This window comes from Hakea prostrata, chromosome 11 (assembly GCF_041222555.1).
Source record: "Hakea prostrata isolate BN-2017 chromosome 11, UWA_Hpros_2, whole genome shotgun sequence".
NCBI classification, from domain to species: domain Eukaryota; kingdom Viridiplantae; phylum Streptophyta; class Magnoliopsida; order Proteales; family Proteaceae; genus Hakea; species Hakea prostrata.
Window position 1 is genome coordinate 27,630,504 of NC_142610.1, and position 20,216 is coordinate 27,650,719.

General features: G+C 38.4%; 1 protein-coding gene and 1 long non-coding RNA gene across 2 annotated transcripts; one reads left to right on the forward strand and one right to left on the reverse strand.

The window, feature by feature from the left end:
* Positions 1 to 241: 241 nt before the first annotated feature.
* On the reverse strand, positions 242 to 16,198 carry LOC149001250 (uncharacterized). The gene is made up of 6 exons (XM_089140014.1): positions 16,076 to 16,198; positions 5,499 to 6,058; positions 5,178 to 5,352; positions 2,366 to 2,643; positions 1,581 to 1,679; positions 242 to 1,179 (listed from the first exon to the last, which is right to left on the reverse strand). The coding sequence occupies exons 2-6, from the start codon at positions 5,970 to 5,972 to the stop codon at positions 1,156 to 1,158; spliced, it is 1,050 nt and encodes a 349-aa protein (XP_088996140.1). The 5' UTR covers positions 5,973 to 6,058; positions 16,076 to 16,198; the 3' UTR covers positions 242 to 1,155.
* A 316-nt stretch (positions 16,199 to 16,514) lies between these two features.
* On the forward strand, positions 16,515 to 18,496 carry LOC149001251 (uncharacterized). Its single transcript, XR_016170759.1, has 3 exons — positions 16,515 to 16,993; positions 17,297 to 17,462; positions 17,572 to 18,496. It is a non-coding gene; the product is annotated as an uncharacterized LOC149001251 (long non-coding RNA).
* Positions 18,497 to 20,216: the final 1,720 nt, after the last annotated feature.

Below are 20,216 nucleotides of genomic sequence, written 5' to 3' on the forward strand. Positions count from 1 at the left end.
CAGTTTCAAGTTTCCTTAAGGAAACCAAGGTTGCGTTTTTCTGTGGTATCAGTTTCAACAGAATCATGAGCTTAAATTCTAAATGTCCGACTAATAAAACTTAAGATTTAAATTGCTATTAGAAGGAATCCAAATTTTACAAGAAAATTGAGACATTTTTAGAAGGGAAGGGGGCAAATAGTGTATTTCACACATAAAGAGGAAATCAAGAAGGGAAAAAAAAGAAAAAAAGAAAGGAATATGAAAATTTTTAAAAATTGAAAGGGGGGCATGGCCCCAGGCCCCTTAGTAGCTCTGGCACACTATTTAGGTCATACCTTGATCAATACAAATCCTATTGACCTGATTCTTTTTCATTATTTTCTAGACTTACGAGGCTTCATTTCATAAGGGCTCGAGTTCTAGTTCTCACCCAAACCTATTTTGGCCGTGAACCTAGCTATTTTGCTATGGTTGGCAAAATATCTAAATGCCGTATTACCTGCTCCTATGTCTCCAAGATGCACATTAGTTGGAAGCAGGCAATCCACCACCCCCTAAACGTGCTGAGTTGGGCCTTTACTCATCTCGGATTTCACTATACATGCCACCACAGGATCCTCATCACCATCTTCTTAAAATCTTGATTCTGGTATGCACACCGCTGTCTATCCGAATGCAACATATATAGTCTAGCAGTGTTTGATCCTTCGAATTTAGGTCCTACATCATTGCATCGGTTAGCATCTCGAAGAGTATTACAGCTAGGGTCGGGATTAAATGCGGCATATCACAAAAGACATGGCATGTCATGGCATGGCCTGGCCCTGGGAGTATGCAACCGGCTGGCTACCTAGAGCATTATATCAGGTCTTACTCGTGTCAGCCCTATGAATCAACATGTCCACAACCAGAGGATTATTACGCTTTGCAGATTAGAGGATTCACTGGTCGATCAAGTTGTGTTCATCTGGACGAGGACTACCTCAATGGCTCTGTTGCTTTTAAGGCTTTAATAGTCTGAATGAGTTGAGGCTAAAGGATAATCAATTGAATGGGTTCCGCCCAAAAGAGAGATCCATTTGGAGGATGAGCAGGAAATAAAGGCTTCATGGTATACACACCTCTGCTATGAGCCACGATGCACACACTGGGTTTGAAGATGCTTCTGGTTTATCATTTATGTAGAGACACCGCACCCTGCAAGTGTATGAAATCAAAATCAACCGTGAACACAGCAATAGCTGAACCCTCTTCTAGGCAGAGTTCCTCCAGCACACTTTCATTTTCATCATCACTTTGTCACTGTAATGTTTTCCTAAGCACTAAAAACTACTAATTAGATTTGGCTAACCGATGTTCATCTCCACAAGTCAACGACTATGAGAATTCACTTTGCCTGATTCATGTCTAGTAATCTCAGCAACAAGCACAAAAACAAATGCCCAGACTACATCAGCACTCAGATTGAAGCAACTTCTTGACCCCCCAAAAAATATAATTTATAAACCAAAAGAAATAGGAAAAAACTTTAATTAAAAAAAAAAAAAAAAAAAAAAAAAAAAAAAAACCAGAGAGAGAGAGAGTGAACTTTAGACTACCCTTGAAAGTCCAAGGAAAACAGCGGCTGATGATATATGCACCTTAAGATCAGCAATATCAACATCGTGACCACCTTCCACCAAGCCCCATCTATCAACCTGCATGGTACGAGATTTGAAGCTTATAATATATACCCATAAGACAGTAAATAATGTGAACTTGATGCATATATTCACCATATCATTGAAGAGGATGGTTCCTAAGAATTTATTGAGGCACCAGGCACATGCCTTTAAATGAAAGTAGGTCCCCGTCCCAAAGATTGAAAAACAAAGGATGACCACTTCACACGCTTCACACATTTAGCAGGGTTTGGGAAGCATCAACTTATGCATCCTCACCCCTGTTTCAAGAGAAGCTCTTTCCTGGACTTGACCCCGACCCAAGTGTTCAGCAAGTGAGCACTTGACCAGCACAACCTTCTTAACAATAAGATACGGGTTAAATAAATACGAACCTGAACCTGAACCTGACAGTTTTTGGTTCATTTGAACTCCAGAAATCTAGCGTTCAGACAATTAGGGTTTCAGTTCTTGGGTTTCTGGAGAAGGTATGGGGCTGCTGCTTAAACATAAACAAAATCAAATGGAACTTCTAACAGTAGACCCTGATCTTTTTAACAATAGGGTACTCATGACATTATGAGAACTTTTACATGTGGGTGGTTTGGGCACGAAACCTGAGATTCCCCCCAGAAAGAGAACTAAAAATATGTACATTGATCTGTATGCATATGAAGAAAAGAACAGAAAGGAGGAGGGGGGGGGGGGGGTTACAAAAGTACCTGTAAATCTTCCTCAAGTCTAATCAACCCAATGGCTTCCTCAATCTGCAACCTTCCTTGGGAAATTGCAATAGAAATTATTAGAGAGTGTGCAGCTGCAGCCATTGCATCAATAGCAGCCAATTCACAGTCATCTGTGCTCTTTAGAAGATGTTTAACAGCATCAACAAGACCATCCAATTGCTTCCCACCAAAAAAGCCAGAGTAGACAACAGGCTTAAATCCAAATTCAGACTCTACCCAATTGAGTAACGGATCAAGCTTCTCCACTTGTCGCTCTGCAAATAAAGAAGCATAAAATCATCCATTTTCTCTAAAAACCAAAGGCAAGATGAAGAATTGCATATTCAGGATGCAATACTTTAGATGGAAAATAATGCATTCTAAATACCTAAATGGCTAGACAGCATTTCAATCCTTGATGCAACCCAACATTAATTGGGAATTCTACTAACAATCCCACTAATGTAGATCCAGCATGAAGATTAAGTACTTTCCTTGGAGTCAACCTACGGTTGATAATATCTCTGGGTTGGCTTCCTGATACAGCACGATTTGGGATGAAGTTCAAATCACATGATTTTTTTTTTTTTGGGTCTAACTGATCTATTTCCGAGGAATTTAATTACAAAGGAGATAACTGATTTGAAGAGAAAAATATTTCATACAATTACACACTAATTGTTTACTGATTTGTAGAAGAGAACAACTGATCATGTTGGCCCACAGCCATCTAATTTGTGATCAAGACTAAAGCTGTTTCATGAAAAGAGGATTCTCGGTGACTGTTCATGCTACAGTAACATGAACTGCATTTCAGGTATCTTTTTAATAGATAACTGGGATTTTTCTTGGTTATTTTATAGGATAAGTAAAAGCAGTTTTTCAATTCGGGTGGGGATATTAAGATTAGTTCTAATTATTTTAATCGTTAAGAGTCCTAGTTTTACCAAAATATGTTCCTCTTATTATTTAAATCATTGTATTCAGGTTGAAAAAGAACAATGAAGATTGGAATTAAGTTTTATATGTGTTTGCAAACCACCTTCCCCCCCCCCCTTTTTCTTGAATTTTTTACACGGCACCACTATTATGGCTTAAATTACAATGCACCCACTAACAAAATTACAAGTTACCCACAGTTAGGATTTTCTGTTAAATGGGGTGTATAATGACGTAAATACCATTTGGGCAGTAAAATGACTTAATTACTCTCATTTAATACCCTTCCATACCCAACCCTTACATGAGTGGAGAATCAGGATTCTCCCTTCACCCATCTTCTTCTTATCCCTCGTAGGAAACCACCACACCCCATCCAGCCGGCGACCACCACCACACCCCATCTAGCCGGCGACCGCCACCCCACCTCTCTCTCTCTCGCATGAGTTACACTTTTTTATTTTTATGGTAGTGCTGGAGGGCCGGGTTAACAGAAAAGAAGATGAAGGGATTTTGATTAGGGTTGGAGAAATCCACACCGCGCTCTACTCTGATCAAACTTTACCCAGCGAGAAAGGAAAAAAAACACTAATCAAACTGAAATCCAGGAATGGTACAAAAGAATAGAATGGAGGGGAATAGGGTTTTCATGCTGAAGCTGCTAGAATAAAAACAGAAGAAGAAAACATTAAAATCATTACAGATCTCAAAAAAACAAATAGATTCAGAGGGAATGGAGATAATCAAAACCAGCAACAAAGATGGACAAAAACGTGACTCACCTCATTTCTATCTTCAACCCATTGAATCGAAACAAGTAGATTTGCAGAGGTATGTCCTGGATTTAATTCTAATATATAGGATCAGAGAGAGAGAGAGAGAGAGAGGGAGAGAGAGAGAGAAATAGGGGTGGGCGGTGGTCACTGGGGAGGGCGTGTGGTGGTTTCCAGTGAGGGATAGGAAGAAAATGGGTCCAACCTAAGGGTTGGGTTTGAGGATATTAAATACAGGTAATTAAGTCATTATACTGTTCAAATGGCATTTAGGTCATTCATTATACACTCAATAGAAAATTTTAATTGTGGGTAACTTGTAATTTTGAAAGTGGGTGCCATGTAATTTAAGCCATAATAGTGGGTGGACACTAGTTTCCCCCTAATAATAGTGGGTGCCATGTAAAAACTATTTTTCCTTTCTCTTTTACTCTTGCTTATGATTCTTCTCCCTCTACCCTCACTGCCAGTCTGATTCTTCTCAAGCTTCCCCTTCTTCCCCCATCCTCTTTATAGTTTACCCTCATTTCTTCTTTATTTTGTCCCCCATTATTTTCATTCCAAGCGTTAACGTTGGAAGCAGTCAACTTATTGAACTCAAAACATGGGAACATGAGTTTTGTAGGAAAATAGATTATTAAATGATTTAAATTTGTTTTAGAGGTCATGTGACCACTTGAAAATCACATGATTTAATTGGAATAAGTGAGTCCATGTAAGTAAAGGGGTATTTTATATTTTAATTAGCTAATAGGATTTATTTTCTCTTTTAATTTAGAGTAAGTCCATTCCAAGCCTAAATAGGATTCAAGTTCGTAAGCCTAACTAGCCCTTAATACCCATTGTGGAAACTGGAAAGAATAGAGAGATAAGTTTTGTCTTATTTGGCTAAAGCAAATTTTGTGTATTTCTTTTCTTGCATGAAGAGCTGCTGTTGGTGTTTAAAATCCAGATTTGCTGAGTGGCTCAAAGTTTAGGTGAAAGCCATGGGTGCACCATAGATTCACTTGGATAAGTTCTCATAAACCATGAAATCATAAAACTCATGGAGCAAGTAAAAGTGAAAATGAAATGAAGTAAACCATTAGAATAAATACCAAGGACTCCTCTCGTCAGATCATTGTCGCCTGGAGAACGGAAGAAGACCAAATCTTGATGAAACTTCTTCATTAAGTGTTCAATGATTTTTTCCCGTGTGAGTGGAACTCTCTCCGATGCAGTGCAAGCAAGTCTCATAAGGGGCATTGTAAAGGGTCTGATGCCATCTGTTTGCTATCAAGACAAAATTTCATTAGGAACGTCTTCATAACCATATAAAACATTGGCCATAGAAAATCTAATCAAGGACTAAAGACTTGAATTTCCTAAGGCCCTCAGGGGGTGTTTTGAATAATCAAAGATGATAAAAGATGTAGCACCTGATATTCCCATTCAGCTGCAATAGCCTTTGCAAGCGCTAGTGAATGAAGCTTGAGAGGTCTCTTAGATGGTGTCTTGAGGGTTCTATAGTCAAGCATCACAGTCCAACCATTATCATCATCAGCACGCCTTGTAGTGACCTGCTTGTAGAATCTCTTGCCAACAATAGAACCTGTCATGAATGACACTGGCATTGTCACCGATGCTGAGGATTCTTTTTGGAGGTTTGATCTCGGTGCTTTGATATAGATGCTTTCATCTTTTTTTTCATCTCTCCCTGCTACAACACTACTATCAGCTGAGAAAACGAATGATGCTGAAGAAGCTTCCAACTGTTCTGCTTTGTCCATTGTGGCTACATCACTAAGATGACGACTATTGTAGCAATTAACTGGGGAAAAAACTCCGCTCAAAAGAGGACGGCTTACAAGTTTTAGAGCTCTCTTTGAAGCATAAGATATTGCGGAAGCCATTGAATGGAACTAGAATATCTGAAACAAAAACAAAGGTCGTGCAGATGACAGTTTTCCCGCAAGCTTGTAGCACACTCGCACACAATCTGCAAGTATAAATCACATGCACATATTATTTATTACATCATGAACAAATTATTTAAAACATAAGCCCAATTCCATTACACGCAGCTGCAGCAGGTCAACTGATGAGTGGGAAAGAAAATGCAGAAGAGCAGGAGGATCAAGCCAGGATCTGAACTGTGCCAAAGCCCAAAATAACTATTCCAAATCATTGGAAGGAATTAGAATTGACCATAATAGCCGAATACAAAATAGAAACACCATAGCTTTGCTCCCAGAGTGATGTGAACAAGGGTCCACCCCCTGGCCGAAATCCTTGAGTGGGCTCCAAGGCCAATCCAAAGTCCAAAGTGGCATAACTAGTGCTGGCCGAACCCTCCAAGAGGTGTATTTTGGTAAATTTCAGCCCAGTTATCTGCTGGAATTTAATTTCAGAATTCTGAATTTAATTTTCAGAGTCCAATCTCATCTAGAAGTCTTAGTTTGATTGTTAGTTAAGTTTTGGAGTCCATAGGAGTCTTTCTTTAAAGTAGGAGAGTTCCTTTAGTTGTGGGGTTAATATTTAGTTGTAAACAGGGTACCCTAAATTATAAAGGACACCCTAGTTAAGTTGGTTTCTAGGCTTTAGTCGAGTCCAGATAGAGTCTCACAGTTTGAGTTTAGTTCATTCTTTTTGATGTATGAACATAAATAAGCCAGTCTATGGTTGTAAATTTCAGTCTGCATTGAATAAAGATTGAAGATTACTTGTGGGAAACAGGTCGTGGTTCTCTTGGGAGGGCCATGGAGGATTCTTGGTGTCTTTATTCAATTGCAGCAGCCATTCTTCAGCAAGCCAGTAGTGTTTGACTTCCAACAACCTCCAAGTACAACCCTACCCCAGACCTCTCACTTCATTGCGGACCAAGTTCAGCCCCATTGCCTCCATCGCAGCACCTCCCCTGCCCCTTCCCCTTCCCCACAGCCCATTTCAGCCCCTCACCCTACTCTTTCTTGGGATACCCCCTCTTCCCCCTTCTTTTCTGTTTCTTTTGTTTTTCTGGTTCTTGTGGCAGAGTTACAAGAAAAGAAAAACAGAAAAGAAAAGAAGAAAGAAGATAGCAAGAACCACCCCACCCCCTATAACCACAAGACCCCTATCCCTCTTCCTTCCATGACCACAAGCTTCCCTTTCCCTTTCTACTCAAACTGCAAGCTTCCTACCCCTTCCTAGATAATTTTAGGTGAAGACTGATCACCCCACCACTTCCCAAATAATTTTGTTTAAACCCTAACCCTTCCCAGGACCTCCAATAAACTTCCTAGACATCCACAAACATCCTAATCCTTTGCCTTCCAGGACCCAATTTCAGCTTCCCAGTAACTCAATAAGTTTACCCTTAGATTTTGGGTATCTCAGCTACACCCATGGGAGCCCTAGACCACAGTATCCTTTATCCCCAATCATTCTCAAGAACCCTCCCTTTTCCCATTAATGGTATTATTTGCTGATTCAAAAGAAGATTATCCTGGCCAAACCCTTAATTTCAGGGAATTCATTCAAGAAACCCTAACCCCAAAAGCGGGTTTACATCACAGAGCTTTGCCTTCCCATTCTTCATCTCCTGTAATTCTAATTTTCTTTGTGGGGGAAATTTTTATGACATCTTCTGTTGCATCTGAAATTAAAATATTTTTTGCCGTATGTCGAATGTAGGACTCCCAGTTAAGGCACTCTACCTCAATGGACCATGGTTGATTGCTCGTGCTTTTTGTGAAAATCTTTCTACCACTTTATTGGACTTCGGGCAACGGCTCCATCGAGAAGTCACCACAGGCCAGTCTTAAGGTTGAATCCATTCGGCACTTTTTCATTTCATGTGATTGGAGCAAGCTTATTTAGGCAGCAGGACCTCTGGGATAGAGAACTGAATTTCTCTTGCATATATCATTGCTCCATCTATGTTGTTCCCTTATTCTCATTAAGTCTTTTGATAGACCCTCTCTCCGCTGGATGTTTGCAGTTTTCATTGTTACATATTATTTTATTTGGTCTCTTAGGAAAAGCATCTACCATGGTAAAATGAAATTTGACCTCTGGTGGGTTTTATTGTAATGTGAATCATTGGTTGACTGATCCACATATTCTCTCCTTATGGTGTGATTGATGAACACTGTCCCTAATTGGAGTATTGTGCATGCTGACCATTCATTCTTCTGCTCTAATGTATGCAGCATTATATAATCCAACGCTGAAAAGATCAGATTGGGTTTTTTATTTTTTATTTTTTATTTTTTATTTTTTATTTTATTATTATTATTATTTTTTTTTTTTTTTTTTTTGGGGGGGGGAAGGATTTTGTCATTTTTGACAGCAGATGGTCCACTATGCATAATCTTTTGAAGGCTGAGGTTATTTGTATACAGACTGGACTAGATCAAGCAAAACTTCTTAAATGTCATATGTAAGAGCTACAGTGCAGTGAGAAAGAGGTTCTTGATCTTCTACTGGACAATCTACAACAATTTGGCCTCTGTCACTTATTCCTACTCTTGCATATTATGGGGAATTGTAATGATGCCAAGTTTAAGACTTTTCAATAATTTTCTATGATAGGTAGTGTATAGCCAACAGATCTATGTATTTTCAGGAGGGACTCTTCTTCTTACGTGTAGGTTCCTTCCTTCATATGCAATTTCAATTCATTAAGAAGAAGAAGAAAGAAAAACACCATAAGATGAACATGCGAGACAAACATGCAATATCAAAGCTCAATCAATCAGGACACCTCCCCATCATCAATTATATAAATTTGTTATACATGTGTGACAATGAACCTCTAAGAAGAAAACTATGGAGTTCAACACGGAAACAGGGATTCCAATTTTTTGGCCTCAACTGCAAGCAAAAACAGCCAAGCTACACTTGAACAATAGGAATTCCATGGTAGGAAACAAGAAATGCTTACCTATTTTGAAAACAAATGAGGTTCTCGGCAGGAGCTGATTTTCTAAGGTAAAACAAAATGGATAAGTGTGGGGACCAAAGACTGCATATAGAGGGAGGTGAGCATAACATAAAGAAGAAGATCTATCTATTTTGAGGAGGGACTCTCCTTCTTACGTGTAGGTTCCTTCCTTCATATGCAATTTCAATTCATTAAGAAGAAGAAAGAAAAACACCATAAGATGAACATGCGAGACAGACATGCAATATCAAAGCTCAATCAATCAGGACACCTCCCCATCATCAATTATTTAAATTTGTTATACATGTGTGACAATGAACCTCTGAGAAGAAAACTTTGAGAGTTCAACACGGAAACAGGGATTCCAATATTTTGGGCCTCAACTGCAAGCAAAAACAGCCGAGCAACACTTGAACAATAGGAATTCCATGGTAAGAAACAAGAAATGCTTACCTATTTTGAAAACAAATGAGGTTCTCGGCAGAAGCTGATTTTCTAAGGTAAAAAAAATGGATAAGTGTGGGGACCAAAGACTACATATAGAGGGAGGTGAGCATAACATAAAGAAGAAGATCTATGTATTTTCAGGAGGGACTCTCCTTACATGTAGGTTCCTTCCTTCATATGCAATTTCAATTCATTAAGAAGAAGAAAGAGAAACACCATAAGATGAACATGCGAGACAAACACGCAATATCAAAGCTCAATCAATCAGGACACCTCCCCATCATCAATTATTTAAATTTGTTATACATGTGTAACAATGAACCTCTAAGAAGAAAACTATGAGAGTTCAACACGGAAACAGGGATCCAATTTTTTGGCTTCAACTGCAAGCAAAAACAGCCAAGCAACACTTGAACAATAGGAATTCCACAGTAAGAAACAAGAAATACTTACCTATTTTGAAAACAAATGAGGTTCTCGGCAGGAGCTGATTTTCTAACGTAAAACAAAATGGATAAGTGTGGGGATCAAAGACTGCATATAGAGGGAGGTGAGCGTAACATAAAGAAGAAGAAATAGATGTTCAACGATATAAACGGGGTAAGGGTCAAGAAAACTGGAAATAGAAACATTATAATGACAAAGGAAAGAAGGAATAAAAGATTTGAAAATAATTACCTGAGAATGCTGCCGGAATGTTATCAGTGAATGGAAACGCGTTGATGTGAAACTGATTTTAGGGTTAGGGTTCCTCAGATAGATTCCCTAAAATCTAGGGTTCACCCAGAATCTTCCAACAAATAAGATAAAAAAGCTATTAGATGGTGTTAAGGTAATTTGGAAACCTAAGACTAAGATTATGTGAAGATGGGAAAAGGTTAGGGTTTTACCAAATCTAAGATGGGTTGGGATTTAATTGGAAAAATGGATAAAATTAGGGTTTCCAAAGAATTGGGTTTGAGAATTTTATGATGGAGATGGATTAGAATTTGAAAGGGAAAAGAATCTCTTAAATTTCTTCCTTTTTCTTTTCTTTCTTCTTTATTTTGTTTTCTGTTTTTTCTGATTCTCTGTTGCCGCAAGGAAGAAGAGGTCGAGAGGTATAGGGAGGCAGGGAGGGGTACCATAGGGTTGGGAGGGGTGGGAGAAAGGGCTAGAGGGGTTGGAGGGGTTGGGGGGAGGGGGCTGGGAGTGTCGTGGGGGCCTGGATGGCTGCTGCCAAGCTGCGGCAGCAGGGGAAAGAGGGGAGACCTGTGCAGAACAGGGGAGGGGAGGGGAATGGCTTGCGAGGGTGTAGGGAAGGTGGGGGGAAGGTGGGGGGACAGGTAGGGAGGGGCTGTGATTGAAGGGGAGGGGTGGGAAATCCTTGCAATAGGAGAGGAGAAGGGGGAAGAGGCTAGGGTTGCTGAAACTTACTTTTGAAAACTCTTGAACACCTGCTGGAATTGATGAAGAGTGCTAGACAGAATTGCTGATCTTGAAGAAGAAAACTTGACTCACAAATCTGCCGTGGCCCCCTAAAACAGGAACCACGGTCCACCAAACTCAAAATTCTTATTCAATAATCAGACTTAAGGAATACAAAAAATTGGCAATTTATAGCCTACTAAAAGACCCTGACTCTAAGCAGGATTCCTTTATCGCTAAGGACCCAACCACAGTAATTACAACCATTGAAATAAATAGTAAAAGATCTGATGGACTCTAATTGACACATAATAAATTCTATTTAATTAAAACTCTAACTGACATGTGTTGGAATTAAAAGGACCTAAGGACTCAACAACTCTTACTCAACTTAAACTGAACTTCCCAACTAATAAACTCTTTAACCAATTAAAAATAAAGTTCTGAAAAATAAACCAGCAACTAAATTAGGGCTAGAGTGACCAAAATACCCCTCCTAGAGGGTTCAGCCAGCCCTAGATGGGCCCCCTTTAGGGTTCGGCAAAGATGGGGGTTAACCCTGTTCACATCACGTTTCTAATATAAGGATGACTTAACCCCAGTTAAACTACAAATCAGAGAATTAGAAGTAACAAAATAGGAACAAAGACAAAGAATAGACAATCAAACCCAGGGGTACTTTGATCATCTTCCCATGTCTTTTGATGATTATTTTAGTCCAGTAATTTCCTTTATATTTTCTGAGTCCATATCTAATTTTATTTCTTAAATTGAGTTAGTCTTCAGAGTCCTAGTCAGCGATGGAGTCCTAATTGGAATCAATTTTAAAATTAAGATTCCTTCTGATTAATTAGTTGATATTTTTGCAAGTTATCTTTTTTTATTTGTAGTTGTTATTTATTGAGTTGTAAATGGGATCTAATCTATAAAGGATTCCCTAGTTGAGTTAGGTTTCCAAGATTGAGTCTAAGTCTTTCCCCTCCAATTGTAAGGCTATATATAGGTCACTGCCACCCTACCTCATTGTAAAGCATGTTGAATTGAATAAAGAAAACAGAGTCTTGAGGTAATTGAGTCATGGTCTTCTTGTGAGGGCCACCGCTGGATTTGGAGAGATGATCTAAAAAACAAACAAGTTCTTCCATCTTCCAGCAGCAATTCAGCAACTACAGCAGCTCTATAACCTAATCCAAGTAAATACAGCCACCCCAGCGCCTCTCCTAGCCCATGGCCCCCACCCCCACCCTTTTCCTCCTATCACAGCCTACGAAGAACCCTCCCCACCCCTCCCAAACCCTAGAAACTCCACCCACCCTTCCTCATACCCAGCAGCATCCCTCCCCCATCTCTTTCTCTCTCTTTCACCCCATCCCCTTCCCCATTTGGATCTTGCCACAGTAGTAGAATAGAAAGAAAGAAAGGTAAGATCCCAAGATCCAACCAAGAAAAGGCAAGATCCCAAGAATCACTTCTACACCTAAAAACCAACCCATAACATCCCTAAACCTTCCCAGACCCAACCACAGGCTTCCCAAATCATCCTAAGGTAAGCCTAGATATCACTAAACACACCACATGCTTTTTTGTTACAACCCCAATTGATTTTGTTAAAACCTTAGTCATCCCAACCAACCCATGGTGATTTTGTTAAACCCATTTAACCCAAAACCATTACATATTGAGTTTGTTGAATCCTAACTTGTCCCTAGGATTTTTCTAAACCCTAAATCTTCCCAAACTTGACTCTAAAACCATCCAATATAGATTTGTTAAGAATCTCTCTTTCCCAACTTCAGTTCTTTATTTGCTTGTTCACAAAGGAGAGGATTGTGCACTAACCCTAATTTTAGGGAAATAATTACACATCCCCTACCCCTAAAATCGTGGTTACATCAAATACCATATTACATATTTATAGAGTGATATCACTTGCTCTCGAAGTTGCATAAAAAATATAGAAACTACGGGCTGAGAATATTTTGTTGACCTAGCGAATATTCTCAGCAACAAGAAAATAGAAACCTACTAAAAAAATAATAATAATAAAATAAAGTAATTAGAAACTAGGCTTTATAATAAGCCACATGCTTGAATGCTAAAATGAAACTTAACTTCTACAAACTTAGGAACAACTAAAATAGAAACAGGAAAGAAAGAATCTAACAAGTCTTCAATCTTCAGTCTTCATAAAAGATCTTCACATAATCTATTCTTGGACCCACAAAATCTTCAAAGAATATTCCTTCAAGACCAAAAAAGGCTGTGACACTGTTAATGTTATTGTTCATGTGAACAGTTATTTGACATTTTGGTCCTTCTACAAAAAATTCATCCTTGAATTTTGTGGAGAGTAGGCCTGAACTTTATGTTGTGCACTGTCTTCAATCCATAATAATATTCAGGTAATACAATGAAAATGTGAGCCTTCTCTTCAAAGTACTTAGGTTGAATAACAAATTTCAAGTGTTCAACTTCCACATCATCAGATGTACACATTGGTTCTTCAACTTTGGCAAACTCAAGATCACTAAGCTCTTCGTTCTCATTCATAGCCTCTTCCAAGCCTTCTTCAATTACATCATCAACTACAGTGTCCATGTCTTAAATAATTTTGGCTTCAAATTCTTCATTGCAACTCTTAATATTTGAAACATCAAGCATTGACTCTTCCATTGCTACAGAAATTGTTGGAGTTTCATTATTAACCACACAACGTCATTGTTGTCTTCTATGGTGTCATCACACATTCACACTCTTCTTCTTCAAGGGTAGGATCAACAGCCCATTCATCTCCCCATTTTGGTTCACACCAATCTATTCGGAATGGATTCCAAGACTGTACTCAGTAAGCCTAAATTCTTGGAATCTTCCATCTTCAAACTCCGGCAACTTTTGTGGTAGTATATGTTGGAGGCGGACAGAAGTTGATACCAAATATGGGTTTAGATATCTTCTCACAAAAGAACATTTGGTCCATTAATAGCTACTCTTCAAGTGTAAGTGACTTTAGGGGGTAGTTGACAGATGACCATATGATGTCGACAAGATGGAGATGTTGAAACCAAAAACAGCTAAATGGGATTTATTTCCACATCAAACTAACAATAAATAACAAAGAACACCTACTGGACCATAAGAGCATCCATGCCTCTAGCTATTTCTACAACTGTCCGGTATCGAATTCCAGTGGGGTTGATCCCTATGGCTGAACCCCAATGGTATCTTAGCTTACCTTTGGGCAATCCATTGTGGGTTCAGATAACCAACCATTTATAGAATATCTGCAGAAATGGTTTCTGGTTAAGAGAAGAAAAATGGAAAATTAAGGTGGCCGGTGGATTAGGAAGTAGAAACTGCAGGATCAGTAGGTTAAAGACCCCCCCCCCCAAAAAAAAAAAAAAAAAAAAGCTGCAAAAAGAATCTTAATAAATAAAATATGGACACCAAAGGTGAAACATGTTGGTTTGGGCTGGATCTTTTCAAACCCAAGCCCGCCCTAAACTGACTCAAGGTTAAAAATCTAACCCAGGCCCTATCCTGCCAGGTTCATCCCTGTCCAGGCCCCACCTAATTGACCCTGGTCAGGCTGAGCTAGGCCGGTATGGATTGGCCCTGATTAACCGATTAATCTTGCATTAAAAAGAATAATGAAAAATGCTTAACAAAGCAGCCAATCCTTAAAGCAAAACACAACCAGCCAATCATTAAAGTAAAAAAGAAGAAAATCAGCATTATTACCCTTTTGTCTTTTGTGATAATTTCTTAGACAACAATTATGCTATTAGTTACTAGAAGGCCTTTGATAAAAGCTTATTGAAAAACTGCAATAACATGATTCTAGATCCTTGTTAGCCTTTAGCTAAGTGCCTAAATTGTAACTTCCTAATAGCCCCCCAGGTGTGCAAGTTCCTCCAATTGAACTATACGTCTAAAGGATTATTGTATCCCTATTGAAGGAAGTGGCTGAGTTCGAAGTCTTTGACCTCTTTCCTATTTTTTCTCAATAATATATAAATAAGTTTAAAAACACATACTATTGTTTCCTCCTTATAAAGAGTTAACGTCATAATAACAAGTAAGCAAGAAAGGAAACTTGAATTGATTTGGTTAATATAGGAGATTTCAATGGCAATAAAGAACCTTCTCAAAAAATTTCCAATATTAAGGAAAAGACCTAGTTGACAACTTCCACCGAATGAAGCAAATTTGCAGTTGCAAAATCCAACATGCGTTCAACTCAAGTGAGGATTAATAGTTAATAGAAACACAATCTAATGAAATCACTCCTGATTATTGTATATTACTTCTCTAAAGTTTATCGTTATGTCTGGAAATTCATGCAATGGGGCCACATTTTGAAGAGTTATCAGGTTTAAATATTTCACATAGAAAATCCTGACAAATGCAAAACTAGGGGTGCAGGAAAAAGAATTTTAATATGATAAGCTACTTATATAAGGAAAGAATTTTCCTTGGGTTCATCGTCCTCCATCCAATAACAAGAAGCAGTCTAATTTTATGAAAATAATAACTTTTCAACAACCGAAGCTTCTTCATTTACATAAGAGAAATGCAAATATGCACCAGATGTCTTCCATAAGACCCAATTATATCACTGAACCAGACACACAAGGACACCCAAACAAACAGAAGAGGAAAGAGATGAGATTGATTTTGTTCAGCAGTAAAGTCTTGTTGATGTTCAAATGATGGACAATATAGCCAACCTTATAGCTGAAACAACATATAATATTGGATTAAGTCAACCTAATTGTCAAATGGGCTGGGTAGGAGAAAATAATGCCCTTCATACATTGGCAAATAGACAAAATTAAGAACGAGCAAAATTCTGTCCAAAAAAAAAAAAAAAAAAAAAAACAAGACAGAAATAAATAACTGAAATACAATGCAATCAAATGGTACAACATTCAATAAACCGGGAGAAAGGTTTTCATAAACCAGGAAGGCAAGAAAATTTCATACTACAACCAAATTCCTATGTTCACTGAAGGACAGAACTACTAGGCTAGCACCACTGTAATCTTCAAATGGGTGAAAGAGAAACCAGGTTAGCAGAGGTGTTTTTATGTAAAGCAGCTAGCATTAAGTAATAAGCATACATCTAAGGGGAAAAAGGGGAAATTCACAGAAAAAGGCAAAGCCATATAGCATTACTAAGGCAGAACAAGAGAAGACTTGAGAAAGTCCCGTGCCCGCAGGTCAATGCATTGAAATTACCTCTAATAATTGCTCCAAGAGTCGAGACGGAGATGATGGAGAAGCCCTGAACCGCCGCTTGGCAAACGCAGTAGGTGACAAGAGACGGAACAGATGAAGACGACTTAAAAACCCCAGAATATGATTCTTGCGTTTTGCTATTGTCAAGCGCAATTAATGCGCTTGACGGTTAAGCGCACCGTCCGATTAGATCGGACGGTGCGCTTGATCTTTTCATTAAAATAATCAAAACTCATGTGTAAAGTGTAAACCCTGTTGTTGCTGACGGTTCGGTCCAATGATAAATAAAACGGTTCGAGTTGGGCGGTTTGAGTGATAGTTTTATACCTGATTCAAAATACGTAATTTAAAATACGTATATACGAATTCAAAATCCGGCGTCTCAATTGAAAATTTCAAAATGTTTTGAAAAACACAAAACCCATGCTTTCACCGCCCAACTCATTTTTCGTGTGAACGATTCCGAGCTCTGAAAATCTGGAGAAGAAGAACAGCAAGCTGTAGGTTGAGAAAAGTGTTATCGAAATCAGTTGCGCTGGACAGTAGCAAAATTGCAAGTTGAGCAGCTACTTTCTTCTTGGAGAGCCATAACTGGAATCTTGATTCTGCTATTTCGACCTACCTTGAACATAACAGTTCCAATTTCAACAGAGAAGACGAAGACGAAAGCAATATCATCAGCGATTTAGCTTCTCATCCTCCTCGTCCGCTTCAGTCTCCTTCTCCGTCTCCGTTGATCCCACCTCCCAATTACCAACCGATCACCGCCCCCATGTCTTCGCGAGACAAGAAGCCGGTGAAGCCCTCTGGTAATCGTACGGGAGGTATTCGGACGTTTTCTGATCTGAACCGTGCTTCTGGTCCTGGCTCTGATGATGATGATGCCCCTCAGAAGTATTACACTGGTGGTCAGAAGAGGTACCACTACGCTAATTTTCATCATTTTCGAAAGAAATTATCTTTTAGCGATTTTTTTTGGGTTGTTATTCTTCATATTCGGATGCTTATTTGTTGTTACACGCAATTATTATGATATGCATTTATGTTTGATGTTTTGTTTTGAACTCGCATTCATCCGGTTTGATTTGTAAGTCTCTTTTCTGGGTTTTATGGTATTTTTTAAGGTCCAAACACTCGGATTTCGTTAATTTCCCTACCTCATTCACAAGTTTCTGACATGTTTGACCCGGAACTACTGTTCTTTGGTAATTTGATTTGTAGAAATAATATTTGATGATCCTGCTGGAAAACTCGTTGCTGCGACGGTGCGATCCCTCCTCTCAAGATTTGCTTGAGAGTCAAGTAACTGATTGTTCGTGGTTTATCTGCTGCGGAAACTTGTATGCAAGTGGGAAGTCCCTACGACTTGGGAATACCCTAATTTTGGGTCCGTCGCGGTGTCATTCATTTGGATTTTGTTTTTCTATTTTGATTATATTGTTGTTGGTGTTATTGGATCCATATGTATCATTTAATTTTGGAGCTACTCTTTCCAGGTTGAATTCAAAGTATCGTGATTGGGGTGATGAGAGACTTAGCGAGATACTTGAAGCGCTTCAATTACATGCACGGCTAGACTTTTCTCTATAAGTTGGTGATTTGTCATTCTGTCTGTTTTTCATTTGTATAAAGAGAGGTAAAGAGGGTCGCTTCAAAGGTTACTTGATATCATGGGCTATCAGAATTCTGTGTTTGGACCAAGCGGAAGTCATGTTGATGACTCCCCTGTCACTGGTGGGGGATTGAGGTGATTCTTATCCTGTCCTTGGTCATATTTGTTTTGTTTTGTTTCTGGTTTTGGTTTGTATCTATGTATTATTTTTTAATGATATTTAGGGCACGTTGACTATTTTCTTTCGTAGCACAGCCACAGGTATTGTAGAATTCAAAATCTGATGGCTCTGATCAAGTTATATTGAGCTTACTCTGAATCTTTGTACTTCAACTTGAGGGGAAAAAAAGGACTGGCATAAAAATGATATAATGAAACTGTTGAGTTGGCTTCCTTTCAACAACAAGTAAGCAATTAGTTGCAATTACATGTCATCACTACATTAATTTAGTTACAGTGTTGTTTCTCTTACTAGATTGTCATGTGGCTGGGCCAATTACATGTTGTCTCTTGTGCTCAGACACTATGCATTATCAATGCAAGTCGTGACATGTCATCACTCATTGGTCATAGCCTTACCTTCAAACCTTAATTGTGACCTAACCCTAACCTAAAGTGGACACCATATTTTAGCCTACTTGAACTTGGCTGGTTCGCACAAGATCCTGGTAAACTGGAGCCTAGTTGATCCTTTCCAATCTAGGGCTACATTAGTATTAGTTTGTAAGATTTTCTTGGATCTCAAGCAGCTGATTTCATTTCAAGCAAAGATATGCAAATGATTTAGTGGACTTCATGGTCAAGCAAGGAGTCATAAGGTTTATCTAGTGTTCGGAAATGTATTCCATTGTGATCCCAATTGCTTTGGAGTTCTTATGTATTGACAACAATTGTTGTAGGTGGTGACACACCTGCTGGCTTTTGGTGTTGATTGAACTTGTTTGTGACTCTATCTTTATCAATATTTTTATATTAACAAAGAAAGTAAAAAGGCTGGTGAAACATCAAATATGACTAATGAGTAATGACTATGAACAATTCTGGCTTTCTATTCTATTAGCAGAGCCATAGGTACTAACTCTTTATTTTTAATTTCCCCTCTTATAGTGCTATTAGGCCGTTAATATTATCCAATTCCTAGTTGTCCTTTAAGCGGTGAAACCTTAAAGACGATCCACTCATCAGACTTGTGGGATAGGTGCCGACATGGTTGCTATATAAGTCAATTTCTGAGGTGTTATCTGGTTTATGACATTAAATATAATTGAAAAGTACAGCATAATCCTAGTCATTCACTTCTATATTGACCTGGATTACTCCAATTGTCATTTCATTTGTGGGTTGAAGGTTAGAAAGTCGTTTCATATATTGGGGATATATTGAATCGAAGCATGAAAGATGTTTGTGGAATCGAACCATGCCTCTTGACTAGAAAATTGGTAGTGTTTCTGTTATAGTTCCAAGTAAATCCTCACTCAATAATCACTGCGACTTGGAACTAACTTGCTGATGCAGAATATGGAATTGCATTAGACGAGATCATCTTCTATTCAGCACTAGAGTGTTTCCTTATAATCTAAAATGCTAAACTTGATAATCTTACTATTTTTGAGAATTGAATTTATTATTTTGTTTGAAGTTGGCTTGGTTTTTTTTTTTTTATTTTATTTTATTTAAATACTCTATCTGGTGCGTTAACTGTATTCATTTCACAAATTATAGCTCTGTGATTCCTTTCATCGTTAACTTTAGCAAGTGTAATGCCTCTTCTATTCCTCGGTGGATTTGTTGGCACCTTAAGAAGCTGAATTGATTCTCTTAAGGACTTCTTGAGCGTTATCATCATCTTTTGCCCTTGTTACTTCGATCAATTCGATAGTTGGAGATAATTAGTTCAAAAAAGGTTTTAATTTTGCACTTACTGAGGATTTTAGAAGAATTCATTGTTTTAATGAACTCGAGCACAAACAGGGATCAGCCGCTAATCGAGCTAACAGGATCGCATTTGGTATTCTTGTGATATCTATTTTTAGGTGTCCTGAAGGCACTTATTAACTTTAATTATTAGTTTAATCATGCTTTGCTTCTAAGGTACTTACTGAAATGGAAGGTTAGATTGAACATGAGGATATGGGGAGATGTAATTCTACTTGCTTGAACACAAGCAACTTAAGAATGCTACTGGTAGTGCTAAAAGAGTTTAATAATATGCCTAAAAGTGCTCTTGCAGAAGAGTGGGGTTAAAAAAGGTGAATTTACAACACCCCCCCCCCAACCCGAAAAAAGAAAAAGAAAAAAAAAATGAAGAAGTAAAATACAGCCTAATTTCCGAACTCTTATGCTGTGCACGTAAAAGAAAATAATGGCACCGATACATGTTAAATATATGTTTATGCTCTTTTAATTATCTAGAATAATTTTTCCTATTTCACAGGACTGAGAGAATGTCCCACTCTCTTCTCCATTTCCAAGTTAAGAACTGTATTGTCTTGGACCCGATTAGTACTGCTTTAGGCTTACAATTACTGT